Consider the following 18,375-nt stretch of genomic DNA (forward strand, 5'->3'; position numbering starts at 1 on the left):
AAAAATGGAAAAGGGATGGATCGACTCTTCACTGCAGTAACGCTCGAAATCTTGGGTGGTTAGAGAAAGAGACTAGAAAGAAAACTAGAGTAAATTTGTCTCTATTTGTCACTATAGACAACGTCACAATGACGTTCATTAACGAAGTGCCAATAATCAAGGATATTTTTCTCGCTATCGGTAAACAATTAGTGAACTGAGTGTCAACAAATCCAGTTCGCTGAGTTCGTCTTTGTTTGTGGGAATTCTCCCGTGCCTGGGAAGAAGATATCTTCTGAAGAATCGCACGGGTAATTAAGGCGAGCATCTGTCGCACCAAAAAACATACACCCATCGCTGATCCACATACTAGGCTATGCTCGTCCGTGTCCAGGACATCATGGGCGACAAACAACGGGGTGTTAGCAATACGAATCCCTTGAAGACGTGCTCAGCGTACTTGCTTCTCACGGACCGCAAAGCTCCATTCAGGTTGGACGTCAGTGGCGAGGTATGGAACGCACACCGATCGCCAGACGGCACCCCAGTCGACGTGGAGATGTTTCTCCTCAACCACCTTTGGCGACCCGTTCTGCTGAAGAAAGCCACAGGTCGACTTCATGGGCACGAATCACATTAGCAACATACCATTACGGACATAGCTTATTTCGACGAAAAAATGGGGCGCAAGTAGTGGTAAAAGAACGGTGGCGGGACGTCCGAAAGCTGGACAGGCCCTGAGAGAGAGAGAGCTTGGTGCAAGGGCTTTCAGCAAAATACTCGTAAGGTATATTGGACAACGGCATGACAGCACCATTTGAGAGCTGACGAAAAGCATTATTGCTCAGTCAGGGACAAGATACAGGTCTCAACTGCCCCTCAACAGCGGAAGGGGAGGGTCTCGAACTGTACCTATAACAGTAGGCCATGGCAAAAATATGAACCCCATATTGCCAACACACGACGGGCCATGGATAGCAGAATGGGGAGTGTCTGTGCTACGTGCGGATACATATATATATTAACATACTTCGTTCGTTGTAGAAGATCGAGTGCTGGTAAGCGATGACCTTGAGACCCGGGCGTTCAGGGCAGTCGTGAGCCGCACATCACTTGAGAAATCGAGTGGTAAGTTGGGGATGGTAGCAGCCACACGCAGTGGAGCAACATTGTCCATAGTAATCCCAAAACTTATTGTCATAGCACTCGATTTGCGGACGTTGAGGCAGCCAGCAGGAGCTTCGCAGTAGGTGGAAACCGGTGCCAATTACTGCCCGGCCTCAGCGCCACTACGAAGATCGAGGACGGGATCGTTTGCATAAGCAATGGAGCTTAATACCTGGCACAGTCAGTAGAGGCGAGCGTTGATGGAGGCCACAGAGCAGCGGTTCCATGGCGACAGCATACGACAATGTAGGCATCCTTGACGCACTGAATGCCGGATCAAGTTGGAAGGAGTGAGACGGCCACTGTAGAGTACGCGGGAGGTTACTCCGCAGAGGAGAGGCAATACGACGTCGACGATAGATCTGGGTGTCCCAAACTATGGAGCACCAGTTACAGGTACTCATGATCAACGCGATCGACCGCCTGGCTAAAGTCAAGAGTGGCCAAAATTGCAGGCACACCAAGAGCGTGAGAGAGAGATTGTGTCCCGATAGTGAAAAAGGACAGTGCGGAGGTTATTGACACCTCCGAAAGAGGTTTGATCAGGGAAACCACGTACCGGGCCGTCCGTTTAAGCCGTGCAGCCGACAGCCAGGTATTGATGTTTGTGTCGCTGTGGGGCAACGCCAAGGGGCGATAGTCGCATATGCATGATGTATCAGGAGGCTTGTAGATGGGAATGAAGAGACGTTCTAGGAAACGTTATGTCATCTACACGATACGCGACGTAATTTTCCGACAACTTTCCGTTCACACTGGCGCCAATGTGGGACGAGATGTTTGATGAAACCCTAGTGGGAGGTCATCAGACCCAAATGCCTTGTTTGTAGAACCCACTTGAATTGTATCTTGATGTTCTTCCTCCGTGTCGTCGGCAAGCAAATCTATCCCCATGAACCGAGGCGAAAGAGACTCGGAAGACCGCTGTAACGATGGAATGGTGATGACGTTGTCCAGCGTACAAAATAACAGAATATGCATGGACGGCAGACTCCAAATCGCTTTGGGTACCTAAGCGCCGCCCATGCTCAATCGTAAGAAATTAATAAAAGTCCTCCCATTATAGCGCAGTTTCGCTATCACACGGTATACTGACTGACGCTCCTGGGCTAACCTGTCGTCTTGGCGCGCCGTGACCATCCATAGCTCCTTCAAGGTGATGTCAAGAGTAGTCAGTGAGTGGTGACTGGGCACTGTTCACTGTCGTCTGACACTCTGGGGCGAATACGGCATCATAGTAAATTTTCAGAGAATGGTGCAGTAGAAATCCTGTACTTTTCACTGCCAGACTGTGCCGTATGTTCCATAACTTGCCAAAGCACTGCAGAGGGAAAGCTTTTTGCAGAGGACCCACCATGACAGGGAGGACTGGTATGCATCAAGACGTCGACGACAAGCTGTCGATGTAGTCTCGATGTGCTACCAGCACTGAGGTGAAGTAAGTTTTATTGTGTTGAATTTCCCAGGTACCCAGTTGCGCCACATCCTCCGGTGGCAGACAGTGATGGCACAGATATATGCATCATGATTAGAGAACGCAACGGGCCAGATTCAGCAGTCCGTAACCCATAGAAAAATCAGAGGAGATATAAACATGATCGAGGTGACTCGAACAACAAGTAGCGAATGCGTAAAACCTAGACGAACGCCGTAAACATGCTCCCAAAGGTCCGCATGGTTGAAGTGCTGTACAATTGCCCATAACACCGCGTGCGGAGAGTGACATGGGGCACATTGGGTGCCTGAGTGGAGTTAAAGGCGCCTCACATGGTTAAGGCATCCTGCCGACCCAGGGAGAGAGGCATGACCTCCTCGAAAAAGAAAGTGGAACGATCGCGGCAGTGATCGCGCGTAGACGTTAATGATCCTGATGCCGCAAAACGTGAGAGCTATGCCTCTTTCATCTGGGAGATAGCAACTGCATCACGTAAGAAAATCGCCACCCTGGTACTAGTATGGGCAGCATGGGAGACGTGTGCTGTAAAGCCATGGGAAGCCAAAAGCGTTGAAACATCTAGCTCCTGAAGAAGGTCAACGTCAGCGCCCGCAGAATACAGCATTTCATGGTGTAATGTCTGTTTAGAGAACATGCGAATAGTATTAACACTGACTGTGGCTAGAATATAAGTTTGAAAACCTGCCATCATCAAGGGGGTGGGTGATGAAAACACAGAGGAAGCACAAGGAACTCCCCGTTAGGAACCCGTAGAAGGCATATCACTGTGACAGGAAGGGAGCCGACCCCACCAGTGGGGCTCATCGCTCTGTACATCTCCAGAATGTCCATCCTTAGCATCGACGTCGTCCGCCCAGCAGACAGGCGTCTCACTGAGTCTATACAGTAGAACACTATCAAAGGTGCGCCCACAGGTAGCATCAAAAGCAGAAATGGGAGCAACTGCATCAGACAGAGGCAGAAGAAGGTCAGCGACTGTAGGTGGATGCTGACGTCGTCCTGTGCCAGGATGTCAGATGACAGCGCATCATCAGTATGATAGTCATCATACTGTGCACACAGGCGATGGAGACAGTCATCAGAGGGCATACTGCTCTGTCTGTTCCGTTCCCTCGGCGATCGTTGCTACCTAGCACTTTGCTCCTTGTCGGATGACGAATGGTGGTCGATCGACATGTGGCCAGATGGCAGAACAGCGGACGTCGGTATAGCTCTATAATCAACAACCAGGGCCATCGTCCATTGGTACTGCCTCTAGCGGCAGCGTAGGAGAGACAGCCAAGACGTCGTCTAGATGAGTGGATGCCGGCGCTGATCGATTCAGAGTGGGCACAGGAGGCAACCCAGCCACGAAAGCGTGAGTTAACACAGTGGGCGCCGCCAGGAGGGCGACGTCTGTGAAAGGCGTCCGAACCAGTCTACGTTTGATATACTCAGAAAGGACATGGCCTTCCTGGTCAGAACCTGAAAAAGTGCACGGCTGCCCATCGTACATGACGGCAGCCCTGCAGTCGGCAATAACCCAGTAAGAAGGCACATGTTTTTTCAGTTCAGTTTCTCTCTGATGGACACAATTGTGGATACAGTAAGCACCTGTTCCACTTTTCACCAAGGTTACTGATGAAACTGTCGAACATTCCCAACGTTTGGAGGCCAAAACCAGAGTGATAACCCAAGACAGTTTCTAGGTGCTACACACAGCTGGCGCAGAGCTCTTCATTCGCCAGTTTTATATTCAGTGGTAATAAGGATCAAAAAATAAATTCCTAAAACATGTCGAAGGCAGAGACGTATTTCATCCCAAATAAAGCGTTTTGCTTCATACGCTTTTGATCGTTCAAAAGCCAAAAGTAATATTAATTTCATCGTAACGTGGCAATAGAAGAACGTCATGCTGGTTCAAATGGCTCTGAGCACTATGGGACTTAACTTCTAAGGTTATCAGTCCCCTAGAAGTTAGAACTACTTAAACCTAACTAACCTAAGGACATCACACACATCCAAGCCCGAGGCAGGATTCGAACCTGCGACCGTAGCGGTCGCACGGTTCCGGACTGTAGCGCCTAGAACCGCTCGGCCACCCTAGCCGGCGTCATGATGGTGGATGAATTCGAACCCTAATACAAGCCACTGCGAGGAAGTAAACAAACGCGCGTACGCTCACAAGCAGCACAACACGCGAAAGGATACAACGCTTGCTCGCTTTATCACTGCCAAAGGTAGACTGACCGCTCGACCACAGACGTCGCTCTTCCAGATGCGTAGAATGACGTTACCCGACCTACAGCACGAAATCACAGAACCTTAAGAACTCGATCATTATTATCTTTGGACCCCTTCTACATTAATAAAAAAACGGTTGTTTTTAGACGATCCTTTTATGTAGATAATTGAAAAATGATTTTCGATCATCAACTTCAACCTCGACTTTTTTTCTTTTTAAGGAAAAATCGGGAGTGTCTACCGAGAAACCGAAACACATGTCTCTTTATTTTCGGTCCAGAACTTCCTTTGGAAACTTTATGAAAATCTTTGCCCCACATGTCAGATCCCTTGTGAGCACACATTCGACTACTTGTTGTTTCCATCTTTAACAGAGGTACTAAATAATTTACTGGTCCGAACGGTGATGTGGTACCCGCCTATCTGTGACGCCTCGGAATGTAGTTCGAGCCTCACAGTCTTCTGACACCACATCTTTTTATCCTTTTTTTTTAAAAAAAAGTTATTATTCTGTCAGGTTTGATGTAGCCCGCCAAGAATTCGTCTCCTGTGTCAACATTTACGCCTCAGACTACCATCTGTAATCTAAGTTATCAATAATTTGCTGGATGTATCCCAATCTCTGTCTTCCTATAAAGTTTTTACCACCTACAGCTCCCTCTAGTTCCGTGGAGGTAATTCATTGATGTCTTAACAGGTGTCCTATCATCCATTCCCTTCCCATTGTCCATGTTTGACATCCTTTCATTCTCTATATGATTCTGCGGAGAATCTCTTAATTCCTGACTCTACCACTCCAGGTAATTTTCAACGTTCTTCTGTAGCACCACATCTTAAATGCTTTTGTTCCGGTTTCCCACAGTCCATGTTTCACAGCCATACAATGCTCTGTTCCAAACGTACATTCTCAGAAATTTCTTCCTCAGATTGGACATATGTTTAATATTAGCAGACTTGTCTGGCCTAACGTGCCGCTGTGTCGACAGCCTGGTGCTGCAGCACCACCAGAAGGCGGCGGCGGGCAGCGGCGCGGCTCCGCGCGCCTCCGTCACGGTGATCGACGGCGGCGCCGGCGCCGGCGACGCGCCGTCCTCGCCGCGGCAGCTGGACCCCCCTGGCGGCCGCCACTGCGTCGCCGCCGGCTGCGAGGGCGGCGCCGCCCCCGCCTCCGCCACAGAACACGCCGTCCGCATCACCGTCGTGTGAAGACCGCCGCCCGACGCCCCGCTGACGACACAAGTGCCTTCTCCTGTCTGCTCCTCTCCGCCGGAGGGACCAAGCCACACTTTAAACAAACGCAAATGTTACGACGTTTTTACACATTTTATGGAATGTTATATTTAGTAATTTATATTTACTGCTACGTGTATTTGATACGACAGAAATTTAAAGAAGAATCTCACGTTGTTACGAGATTGACAGCTGTAATGCTGTGTCATTTGTTGAGTTAATTAAAGTGTTGTAATTAATATTCACTGTTTTATTTTTTCAGCATATTTGTGACCTGACACGGCAAACTGAAGTACTGTACATCCGATAAGGGAGACAAATAATGATAGCAACAGAAATTGCTGCGGAATTCTAACATTGCTCTGCTGCTGGGCGCTAAACATTTAGCAACAAGTTGTAACACGCCACTATTTAGGCAGTGTTAGGAATCCTACTGCCTGTAAGACATAACTGGAGAGGAGTCTCAGCAGTATACACGTACAATGCACTGACGATTCACTTTAATGTGACTACCTGTCAAAAAACTTTCTGGGGAACAAATAGCTGCGATACGTGCTGGAAGAGGCAATGAGGTTCTGGAAGGTAACGACAGGTATGTGGAACCATAACGACTCCTGTGCTGGGGCCACATGTGCTAGGTTTCCCGGTCCAGGAACCATGATGCGAGCAGCCGAATCAAGGTGGTCTCACAGAGCCTCGATTTGGTTTGAATCAGGGGAGTTTGGTGGCTAGGGGATTAAAGTAAACTCATCTTTCTGCTCTTCGAAACACTCACATACACTACGATGCGAACTGTGTAACTCATTGTATTGCCTTGCAGGTAGATGTCATGCTGCCGAGGAAAAGCAAACTGCACGTAGGGGTGACATGGTCCCCAAGGATAAATGCTGATCTGATCCATTTTGTCTTCCAAAATGTGGAGATCACTCAGGGAATGCCAAGAAAACATTCCGCTGATCGTAATATTCCCTCCTTGTTTCCTTCCAGACGTTTCACGCTGCACACACCTACATCCATCTGGTCGATGGAGTGTAAAACGTGATCAATATGAAAGGGTTGCCTGTCGCCACTAAGTCGACGTCCATTTGCAGTCATGGCGTGCTAATTGCAGCCTTTGTCGCCATGGAACAGCAGTCAGTATGGGTGCATGAACCAGGCACCTGTGCAGAACTCCATACACAGTAATGTTGGCTTGAACGGTTGTTGAGGAGACACTGATCGTAGACCCTTGGTTCAAGTGGGTGGTCAGTTCCTCGACAGTGCACATCTTACTAGTCCTTACGTATTTACTCTGCTGTCGTATACACCTGTTACATATGGGCCGCGGTGCACCACCATTTTCTCGGCGCCGTTTATGAAGTAGCCATTTTGCCAAGCACGTTATGCATTAAGCACGGCGGCACGTGAACAGTTTGCAAAGATAGCAGTTTGCAAATGATGTCTCCCCTAGCTTGAAACCGCTGATCACATCATGTTGGACGTCAGCTAAACCACTTCGTTCCCCACTACGATTACGATTGCACTGTTATCCGCGACCATCCAACACTCTTTATGTAACTGCTACTTATCGTCTGTGAATGGTTGCTGCAAGTTCATGTCCAACATTGGAGGTGGTTGCATTAATGTAACTGTACTGTGTACGTCCTTGTACTCCACTGATCAGTAAAACTTGTTAGCTAACAGCATGTTTGAAAGTTACGTTTATTAATTGTTTATTGTTGGATCGTAATCGATTTTCCTTTGACTGGATACGTAATCTCCATCCCTCCTGAAACCGTGTCGCTTTTAGCACTTTGTGTAGCACCAAGTTCACGTTAAAACTTTGCAACTAAGTTATCCCTTTTACGGCATAAATATCTTTATTTTCCACAATAGCAAGCCAACGGACCTGGCCACATATACTTCTTCCATTACCTGTTTCCACATTAGAATTGCTAGAAAACAACAGCCACTATTTTTTGGTACAGGATCATGACAAGACCTAGCTACTGGAAGTAACTGCACAATACTCCCGGGAATACTGATTACATTTTGGAGTAATAGCTCTAGTAAGCCTCCTATGACTGACTCCGTCTTTTCTTACCGAGTTCGTATACATTATCGGATCAAAGATATTCGTAAGTCCAACATTGGACATAAACATTGGATGTGTGTACCTTTTGCATTATGATGGCCCGAAATCTGCTGGTACACTTTCAGTGTGGTTTCCGAATGTTTGTGGAGGAATGGCATCTCATTCTTCCTCGAGAACCGAAACCGGAGTAGGTAACGACGTACGAAGTAGGGGTATGGAATGAAGTCGTGGTTCTAACTCATCGGAAAGGTGGTAGTTTCGATTCAGGTCGGGATTCAGGAATGAGCGGTCCATATCAGAAATGTTGTTATCCTAATAGCTCCCTCACAGATACTACTTTATGTTAAGATCAATAGCCATGATCATATGTACGATCATAGCCTCAGAAATGTTACTCTTCTGAATGCAGTACACTGTATTCTTCCAAATAAAGCATACTTTGAGTACAAGTGATGAATTTCTGACAGTTTGCTTGTAGAGGACACCTTTGTGTGGAAGTGAAACATGGACTGTCGGCAAACAGCAAAAGGAGAGAATCGAAAAGTTTGCAATGACAAGGAAGTTCACCACAGTATCAGTGAAGATTCGAACATAAGCGAAACACTGCAAAGCAGACGGGGCAGGATGATAAAACAAATGTCGAGGCAGCAGGGAGTAGCTTCTATGGTATTAGACGGAAAGGTCATGGGTAAAAACTAGTGTGGAAAACATACTTTGGAAAACACCCACTAGATTAAGTGAAGACGTAGGGTGCAGGTGCAACTCTGTGATGAAGGTTTTGATACGTTAGAGGTGTTCATGATGGGCTGCATAAAAAAAACCAGAAGTTTGATGATCAAAAAATAGAGAAATCTTTTCAAAAATTGATTTCTATTCACAGTTGAAATTCTGAGAGTGACAAGGATTAAACACGACTGAGACAAAAATTATCCAACACTTGTGTAAAATGCAAGTGGAGTTATAAAAGTCGAAGGACATGAATGGAATGTAGTAACTGAAAAGGGAGTATACATTGAAATAGAGCAAGTGGAGGAGAAATTTGGAAAAAGAAATAATGCTCAGAAGTGACTGATAAAAACAATGAGCTTTGTAATGATACTGCAAGTCTGCCAGAGACGGTAAAGTACTTGGCATATCTGTTGAACGTGATACATAGAAGAATATCAGAAACAGAAAAACAGTGGTACCGGATTGTAGTCGAATCAAATCAGGGGAAGCAGACTGCATTACATGGTAAATGAGACATGAAATGCAGTAGACGAAGTTTGCTGTTTGACACAACAAGCAAGAGGCACTGGATAAAGTAGAGAGGAAATGAAATTGACACTGGTTTTAGTAAGAAAAACGCTTATGAAAGACAGGAATTTATTACCATAGAATAAAGTGTGTCAGGAACTTATTTCTAAATGTATTTATCTAGAGTGTAACTTTATTTGGACGTTACACAGTATAGACATGAAGGGAATAAGAGGTTTAGAAATCTGGTGTCCACAGAAGGATACAGAGGATTAGATGGGGAGATCAGATAAATAATGAAGAGTTACAAAATCGACCAGGGGATGAAACAGGGTTGTGGTACAACTTCACGGAAAGAAGCGATCCGTCGATATGATGAACTCTGAGGCTTCAGTTTGTTGACTATTCGTTAATAGAGAGAAGGGATGTAAGGGGTGGGGTGGTAGTGGTGGTGTACTATAAACGGATGCCCATGCTTCACTGCAGCAAGCAGACTCAGATAGATGATGGTTGCAATAACTATGAATACTGATACGAAGAACTGCAGCAAATCAGTGTTTTGAATGAGAAACATAATATAAACGCTGTAGTGGAATGGCATCAGTGGTAAGACATCAGGGAATAACTTCCATGGTGCTAGAGGAAGCCGGCCGAAGTGGCCGAGAGGTTCTAGGTGCTACAGTCTGGAACCGCGGGACCGCTACGGTCGCAGGCACGAATCTTGCCTCGGGCATGGATGTGTGTGATGTCAGGTTAGTTAGGTTTAAGTAGTTCTAAGTTCTAGGGGACTGATGACCTCAGAAGTTATGTCCCATAGTGCTCAGAGCCATTTTAACCTTTTTTTTTTTTGGCTAGAGGAAGCTGTAGAGGGCAAAAAAGTGTAGAGGACGAGAGAGATGGAAATAAATCGAGCAGGTAATTTAGGACGTAGATTTCAAGTGCTACTCTGAGGTGAGAAATACGTAAAAAAAAAAAAAAAAAAGTTTTATCTATCACTTTCTGCATCCTCATTCCGTTGATCATTGCTCATTTTCCCACTTTTAAGGCAGTAACTCACTACAACGGAAAAAGGAACCCCTATCCCTCTTTCCGCTCTTTCGTCCTCACTGGAAAGTCCGTTGGCAGGGTATGATGACTCCCTGCAACGGAATCCTTCTGGCGGAGTGCTAATCATTTTTACAGAAAATCAAAGTAGTGGCTGTCGTCTAACGTGTGAATCGTTCATTTTTCACTGGTAATGAAAGACTCAGCCCCCGTCTCACGGTTACATGTACTTTATCGTAGGACTAGTAGCAAAAGACAGTCGCCTTGCGCAGTGACCACACAGTTACCAGACCCAGCGTCAGCCTACAGGGTTCATTCTGTACAAGAAACGGCGCCACAGCCAGAAGTTTGTATTTTAAACAACCAATATTCAGAGCTGTAGCGAATAATCACATTGTGAAATAGTGCTAGCGGTTCTTTAGTGTGTAGCGCAGGAAAGGTTAGAGGTGGTAAGTGAATAGGTGTGGTTGCAGTGTAAGTACATATACACTCCTGGAAATTGAAATAAGAACACCGTGAATTCATTGTCCCAGGAAGGGGAAACTTTATTGACACATTTCTGGGGTCAGATACATCACATGATCACACTGACAGAACCCCAGGCACATAGACACAGGCAACAGAGCATGCACAATGTCGGCACTAGTACAGTGTATATCCACCTTTCGCAGCAATGCAGGCTGCTATTCTCCCATGGAGACGATCGTAGAGATGCTGGATGTAATCCTGTGGAACGGCTTCCCATGCCATTTCCACCTGGCGCCTTAGTTGGACCAGCGTTCGTGCTGGACGTGCAGACCGCGTGAGACGACGCTTCATCCAGTCCCAAACATGCTCAATGAGGGACAGATCCGGAGATCTTGCTGGCCAGGGTAGTTGACTTACACCTTCTAGAGCACGTTGGGTGGCACGGGATACATGCGGACGTGCATTGTCCTGTTGGAACAGCAAGTTCCCTTGCCGGTCTAGGAATGGTAGAACGATGGGTTCGATGACGGTTTGGATGTACCGTGCTCTATTCAGTGTCCCCTCGACGATCACCAGTGGTGTACGGCCAGTGTAGGAGATCGCTCCCCACACCATGATGCCGGGTGTTGGCCCTGTGTGCCTCGGTCGTATGCAGTCCTGATTGTGGCGCTCACCTGCACGGCGCCAAACACGCATACGACCATCATTGGCACCAAGGAAGAAGCTACTCTCATCGCTGAAGACGACAAGTCTCCATTCGTCCCTCCATTCACGCCTGTCGCGACACCACTGGAGGCGGGCTGCACGATGTTGGGGCGTGAGCGGAAGACGGCCTAACGGTGTGCGGGACCGTAGCCCAGCTTCATGGAGACGGTTGCGAATGGTCCTCGCCGATACCCCAGGAGCAACAGTGTCCCTAATTTGCTGGGAAGTGGCGGTGCGGTCCCCTACGGCACTGCGTGGGATCCTACTGTCTTGGCGTGCATCCGTGCGTCGCTGCGGTCCGGTCCCAGGTCGTCGGGCACGTGCACCTTCCGCCAACCACTGGCGACAACATCGATGTACTGTGGAGACCTCACGCCCCACGTGTTGAGCAATTCGGCGGTACGTCCACCCGGCCTCCCGCATGCCCACTATACGCCCTCGCTCAAAGTCCGTCAACTGTACATACGGTTCACGCCCACGCAGTCGCGGCATGCTACCAGTGTTAAAGACTGCGATGGAGCTCCGTATGCCACGGCAAACTGGCTGAGACTGACGGCGGCGGTGCACAAATGCTGCGCAGCTAGCGCCATTCGACGGCCAGCACCGCGGTTCCTGGTGTGTCCGCTGTGCCGTGCGTGTGATCATTGCTTGTACAGCTCTCTCGCAGTGTCCGGAGCAAGTATGGTGGGTCTGACACACCGGTGTCAATGTGTTCTTTTTTCCATTTCCAGGAGTGTATTTTATTCTACTTTATTAGCAAGACACATATCAATTGGAGCGCCTCAGAATATATAAACACAAAAAATAATTTGTGCTCGAAATCCTGTCACTTTAATAAAAGGGACAGGATATATTTCAATAAATGCCCTCTTGGCGCTAACAAGATTACCCCAATGAATCTTGTCTTGCAGTGAAATGAGCACACAGAAACAGTCAGTAAACCTATATCAGAGTAATGTACAGCTGTAAACAACACTAATAACAATAAATATAACTATGTGCTGACTGAAGAATACTTATAAGTATGTTTATAAATTAAAGGAACAGATACACAGAATCCTACGAAATTGCAGTCGCAATTTAACGTTGCAGAAGAGGCTCGCACATTATTGCAATATGGGTGCACCAAAAAGGATTCACCAGCTCTTGAAACTAGATCGTAGGCTTAATACAAGAAATCACACCGCCAAACACAAGCTTAGCACTGAAATAACAGCATTCCCAAGGAGGCTACGTTAACATAGACTACGCTAGGATAGAAGTGTATTTGAAGACGCATAATAACGAACTAGCAGCATTGCCCTTAAACTAATCTCATACGGAACCACTGTCGGTGATACACTTGCTGGTACAACGTCAACAACAATATTAAAGAGAACCACAGTCTAAGTTTATAACCGTTGTTCAGTCGAACATCATTAGTTGTCTCTCTCTCTTCTCTCTCTCTCTCCCTCTCTCTCTCTCTCTCTCTCTCTCTCTCTCTCTCGCGCGCGCGCGCGCGCACGTTGTATCACCATACGAGCGACCACCAACAGGTAAAATTCATTTGTTTACTGTGAGTCAGGTCTTCACAGTAAACACGATACCAGGCACCAGCCACCCCTCAGCTCAGAAACAGATGTGAACATGTTAATAAAAAGCTTAGGTGCGGCTGACACACCAGGTTGCCCTACTGCTGGCAACGTAATTTCCAGCTCCGCCCTTGCTGTGCAACTACCCTAACATTTTTCCCAGCTTACTTCCTTCCTCCCCGAGTACCTACGTATTGACTACCCGCTGTACACTGGTTTGACAAAAAATGGGATACACCGTGTCGAGCCTCCTGTTGCCTGGTGTGGAGCAGCAACTCGATGTAGTATGGACTCAACAAGTCGTTGGAAGTCCGCTGCTAAAATATTGATCCATGCAACCTTTATAGCCGCCTATAATGGTAAAAGTGTTGCCTGCACAAGGCATTGTGAACATATGCCACGATTATGTTCCATGTCGGGCGAATTTGCGTAGTCAAACAATTCGCTCGAATTCTCCAGAACGTCCTTCAGACCAATCGCGAACAATAGTGGCACATTTTCAACCATAACAGTTCCATCGTTGTTTGTAAACATGAAATCCATGAATACCTTCAATTGGTTCAAAAAATTGGTTCAAATGGCTCTGAGCACTATGCGACTTAACTTCTGAGGTCATCAGTCGCCTAGAACGTAGAACTAATTAAACCTAACTAACCTAAGGACATCACACACATCCATGCCCGAGGCAGGATTCGAACCTGCGGCTGTAGCGGTCACGCGGTTCCAGACTGAAGCACCTAGAACCGCACGGCTACACCGGCCGGCCCTTCAAATGGTCTCCACGGTGCAGAACATAACACTTTACTGTCAATGATCGTTCAGTTGGGCCAGAGGACGCAGTCCATTTCATTTAAATGTAGCCCAAACCATTATGGAGGCCACCTACAGCTTGCACAGCGTCTTGTTGACAACTTGGACCCACGGCTTCAAAGCGCCTGCGCCACACTCGATTCCTACCAACAGTTCTTACTATTGTAGCGGCACCTCAGTTTAAGATAGGAAAGTTAGATTCGGTGCAACATTTTGGAGCGACAAGTTACAGCCCGGCACAGGCCTGTTGACAGCAAATTACGCTGACCAGCGGTTCGGAAGTAGAAAGGAGGCCACAGAGCCGTCGAACCGCTGAAAAGAGTAAACGCAGCGGTTTGCATGGCGCAAGGTACAGGCAGAAGGGGTCCACTGGTGCAACCTAGGAGTTGTGAGTACGTGACTCGGAGCGGCGCGTTAGCAGAACAGAGGCACACAGCTGCGTAAAAATAGGTGCCGGTCTTCTAACGGGGCATTCCAGTATGGCAGCTCTCCTGGATGACAGGGAGTGTCACACCACCGCCTACACACACAGCACATGGGGCGCCAGCGTTCCAATCCCCAGTGGGTCACTGGTTCGACCCTCTGAGGCTGATGTGGGGTCCATACCAGCCAGCAGTGTGCTACTCCATGGCTCGCTACTGTGGGCAGGCGTCCTGGCTCCCAACACACACCGGAGACAATAATTACAGACCACGGGGCCAACTTTATGTCGGATTCAATTAAGGAACTGTGTAAACTGTTGAACGTAAAGAAGATGAGAACGAGCGCATTGCATCCACAGGCCAATGGAAGGACAGAACAGGTACACAGAGCAATCGGGAAGATGCTGAGGTTTTATGTGGATTCTCATCACCATCAGTGGCACGAGTATTTGAAGCATATTGTATACGCACACAATTCGTAAGTCCATACAAACACCGGTTTGTCTCCATATGAGGTAGTGTATGGGTGAAAAATGCCATCACCGTTTGATTTGGTGAGGCTACGGAATGGAATGACCAGTGAATCTGTACGTAAATTCGCGAGAACAATTCGGGAAGTTTGGAAATGGGTACAAAAGGCGAATACGAAGGCGTTGGAAAGGCAGGAAGATGCAGTGAAGTGGAAAGGAACTTTACCACAGTACAGAGTGGGGCAGTGGGTAATGCTGTCCAGCCCCTATACGCAAAGAGGGAAAACGGAGAAGTTCCTCACGAGGTATCAAGGCCACACCAAGTCACAGAAACCACATCCCCCGTTAATGTTAAGCTTCAGCTGCCATCTAGAACAACGATAGTACACAATGGGAGGTTGTGGCCATTTAAGGGTTGTCCAGATGTGATTCCAGCCATGTCACAGGAGGGAAAGAGGAAGAAAGAGAGACTGAAGAGAGGTGTTCAGCGCAGAGAAAACCAGGAAGATAGAGTACAACATGATGTACCATATGCTTTGCGATCCAGAAAGTAGTAGAGTATTTATAGTATTTTTGTTTTTGTGTCATGTACATTGGGTTTGCATAGAGTAATAAGGCATTGTATTTTCATATGATGCATGTATTTTCGAATATAGCCTACTGCGGACAGCAGTCATTTTGAAGAGGGAAAAAGGGTGATGGTGATTCCTGTCCTCAGGTCTCTGAAAAGGAAAGTGTAGCGTCTAACGTATGTACAGTGTTGTAGGAGGAGAAATCAAACGCAGTTCTGGAGAAATAAATGCGTCGGAGTAAATTTTGCGGCAAAGCCGTAAGAAATATGTGTTGAACGATGTCAGAGTCGTACGATATCCTGTTTAAATTTTTAGTTATTGACAATGCTGAGTCAGAAATGTCGTGTTTGTTGCTCCAGTTCATATAATCTAAATTTAAGAATGAAAGTAGTCACACAATCGGTGTTGAGTTTTGATCAAAAATGATGAATGTTGGAGGAAAATCTGTGAAGCTACAATCATGGGACACATGCACAGTGCAGTTATTTTTAGCCAAGGGGAAAGGAATAGACTGTCCAAGGGACATCGTGGAGACAAAAGTTGCAACGGGTCAGGAGGCTTTGGATCTTCTCCACCTACGAAAATTTGGTAGTAGTAGCAAGTTGTTTTGAGTGGGGAGTATTGGCAGAAGCGAAAGCGTACAGAGCTCGAGTGTAGTGGAATTTTAATCAATGGAACTAAGTGTAACATAATAGGACCAAACTTCCACCTGCTAGCATCAATTTCAAGAGTCACGCAATTGAATGTTACGCACGCACAGCAGTACTGGCCAGAAGCTACTTTAGAGTTTTGGCCAAGGGAGAATCTGACAGAAATGCCTGAGCTAGCAGGAAATAACGGATTAGGTTGTGGAAAGGGGCCAAAATGAGGTTGCTGTCAGTTGCACTCAACACAAAAATCTTATTTGTCCACACATAATATTACACAAGAATGCAAAACACTCAAAGTTGTAATCAACCTTCTTTGATTAACTTTACATCGGCTTCATACGCCCGCTAAACCCGCTGGGCAGAACAGGTAATGAGGCTTGTGGAAAGGGCCAAATAACGGTTGGGGTCAGTTTCACCTTCTAATTGGTATTTATTGTAATTTGATAACACTTTTACAACAAAACCTGCACATAACAAGAACTTTCCTGAAAGCAACTCTTTCATGGTCGAAGGCCTCCAAACAAGAAATCTTGTCACATCATAAAGACAAAAATCCATTTAAAATAGCAGTAAAATAATTAAAAGAAGCATCACAGCAAAGTAGATAGAACAAACATATGCAAAGATTAATACCAAAGGCTGAAGGCCACAATTAAGTTTCAAAATTTTAGAATATATCACCACAATCTTTTAAAGGCAGAAGGCCGCAATGTTTAAGCTTGAAAGATAAATTTAAGAATTACTGTTCCAAAATTTTTAAGAAAAACATAAATAACCATAATCCTTAAATTTTCTATAGCTGAAAACGGATAATTAAACACCGGTTGCACTCACAATCCTCCAGGGAGGTCGGTCTGCCATCGTTCCCTTAGGCGAGACAAGTGATTAGCCCAACTACACTTGATCCGTCGGAACAAAACCAGTGGACAGCCACGAACCGACGGACACAACGACTTGCTTCCCGTCAATCAGTAAATGAGAACTCAAACCGAAAATGTTACAAATGTGATAATCCACAATGGAGTATGTATTAGTTGTCAAAATAACACACTGTGTTGGACAGCGACAACAGGTGAGGAAAGGACGCTGCCTGAAATTACGTTAGTGGCCAGGGCAGGTAACCGGAACACTAACGGCCACTAGGCAGAAAATTCCGCTGGTACACTTGAATTTGAAACACGGTAGGATGGTTAACTTCACCCAAAAGAACACTGCCTCAATTTACGTCAGTGCTCAGGGCAGGTAACCAGAACACTAACGGCCACAAGGCAGAAAATACCACTGGTGCACTCGAATGGTAGTCAACTAAAATAGTAAATTGCACTGCATGGCATGAATGGACGTGGCTTGGGTATTTAAAATCGTTACTCAACTTTGACGTCCTGGTCGGTGAACCACGAAGCTCGTAGCGATCAGACAGCTCCACACACTCTCCGACACTGCGCAGGGGCTGCCAGCTGACCCAGCCGACTGCACCGTGCGGAGATAGCTTCCCTCGTCCGTAACAACCGACCGACTGCCTGTTATTCCGTCCGCGACTGCTGCTCCGTCGTGACTGCACTGCTGGTGTATCTCCCACTGAATTCCAGACACACGACGGCGGAAATACTGGCTCGGACCCAACCATGAAGAAGAACCATGACCACTGGCTAATCGACGTCCCTGCACCAGGAAAGGACCGACGCAAGTTCCACAAGATGGTAACTGAAAGGGCCCAGAAGCATTCAGAGAACCATTAACATGTCATCCAATGAGACAACTGACCTCTCAGAGCCAGTATGCCGACAACATTTAAAATAACTAGTCAAATTAAATCACGTCAACTACACACACAACTTGGCAAATACTTTCACGAAGACTTGAGCGATACCCAAAAGTAACTAAGCACACACGGAGACAAATCAGGAGTCGATGCACACACACACACACACACACACACACACACACACACACACACACACACACACATACATACACACATACAGCCGACCCATGAACGATCGGCGAGCCAAAACGACCGACTGACGATCCACCAAACCGTGGCCTGGCTCAAGTGATGCGTGGCGGCAATGATCGAGCGAGCCATTTCGACGCAGAACTCACTGCTGTTCCAACCCGACTGCACTAGTGCCGCATTGCACCTCCCCGAGTGGCAGGTCCGGACTGCACTCCGGGCACATTCCTACTGACAGGTGGACCCGAACTTGCAACACGAAAATGCTTACAACAGACAACGACTGGGAAGTAATAGCAGTCAAGCAAAGATGGTACGAGAGGGGATATATTGATAACCGCTGC

At 46.8% G+C, this 18,375-nt stretch overlaps 1 protein-coding gene across 1 annotated transcript in view; it reads left to right on the plus strand.

Annotated features, from left to right (window-relative positions):
• LOC126176203 (beta-alanine transporter-like) overlaps positions 1-6,031 on the plus strand; it is a 503,717-nt gene extending 497,686 nt beyond the window's left edge. The window contains exon 13 of the mRNA XM_049923347.1: positions 5,812-6,031. Within this exon, the coding sequence (XP_049779304.1) occupies positions 5,812-6,031 (220 nt within the window). The remainder of the gene's footprint in view (positions 1-5,811) is intronic.
• The last annotated feature ends 12,344 nt before the right edge of the window (positions 6,032-18,375 follow it).

The sequence above is a fragment of the Schistocerca cancellata genome, chromosome 3 (assembly GCF_023864275.1).
Source record: "Schistocerca cancellata isolate TAMUIC-IGC-003103 chromosome 3, iqSchCanc2.1, whole genome shotgun sequence".
Taxonomy (NCBI): domain Eukaryota; kingdom Metazoa; phylum Arthropoda; class Insecta; order Orthoptera; family Acrididae; genus Schistocerca; species Schistocerca cancellata.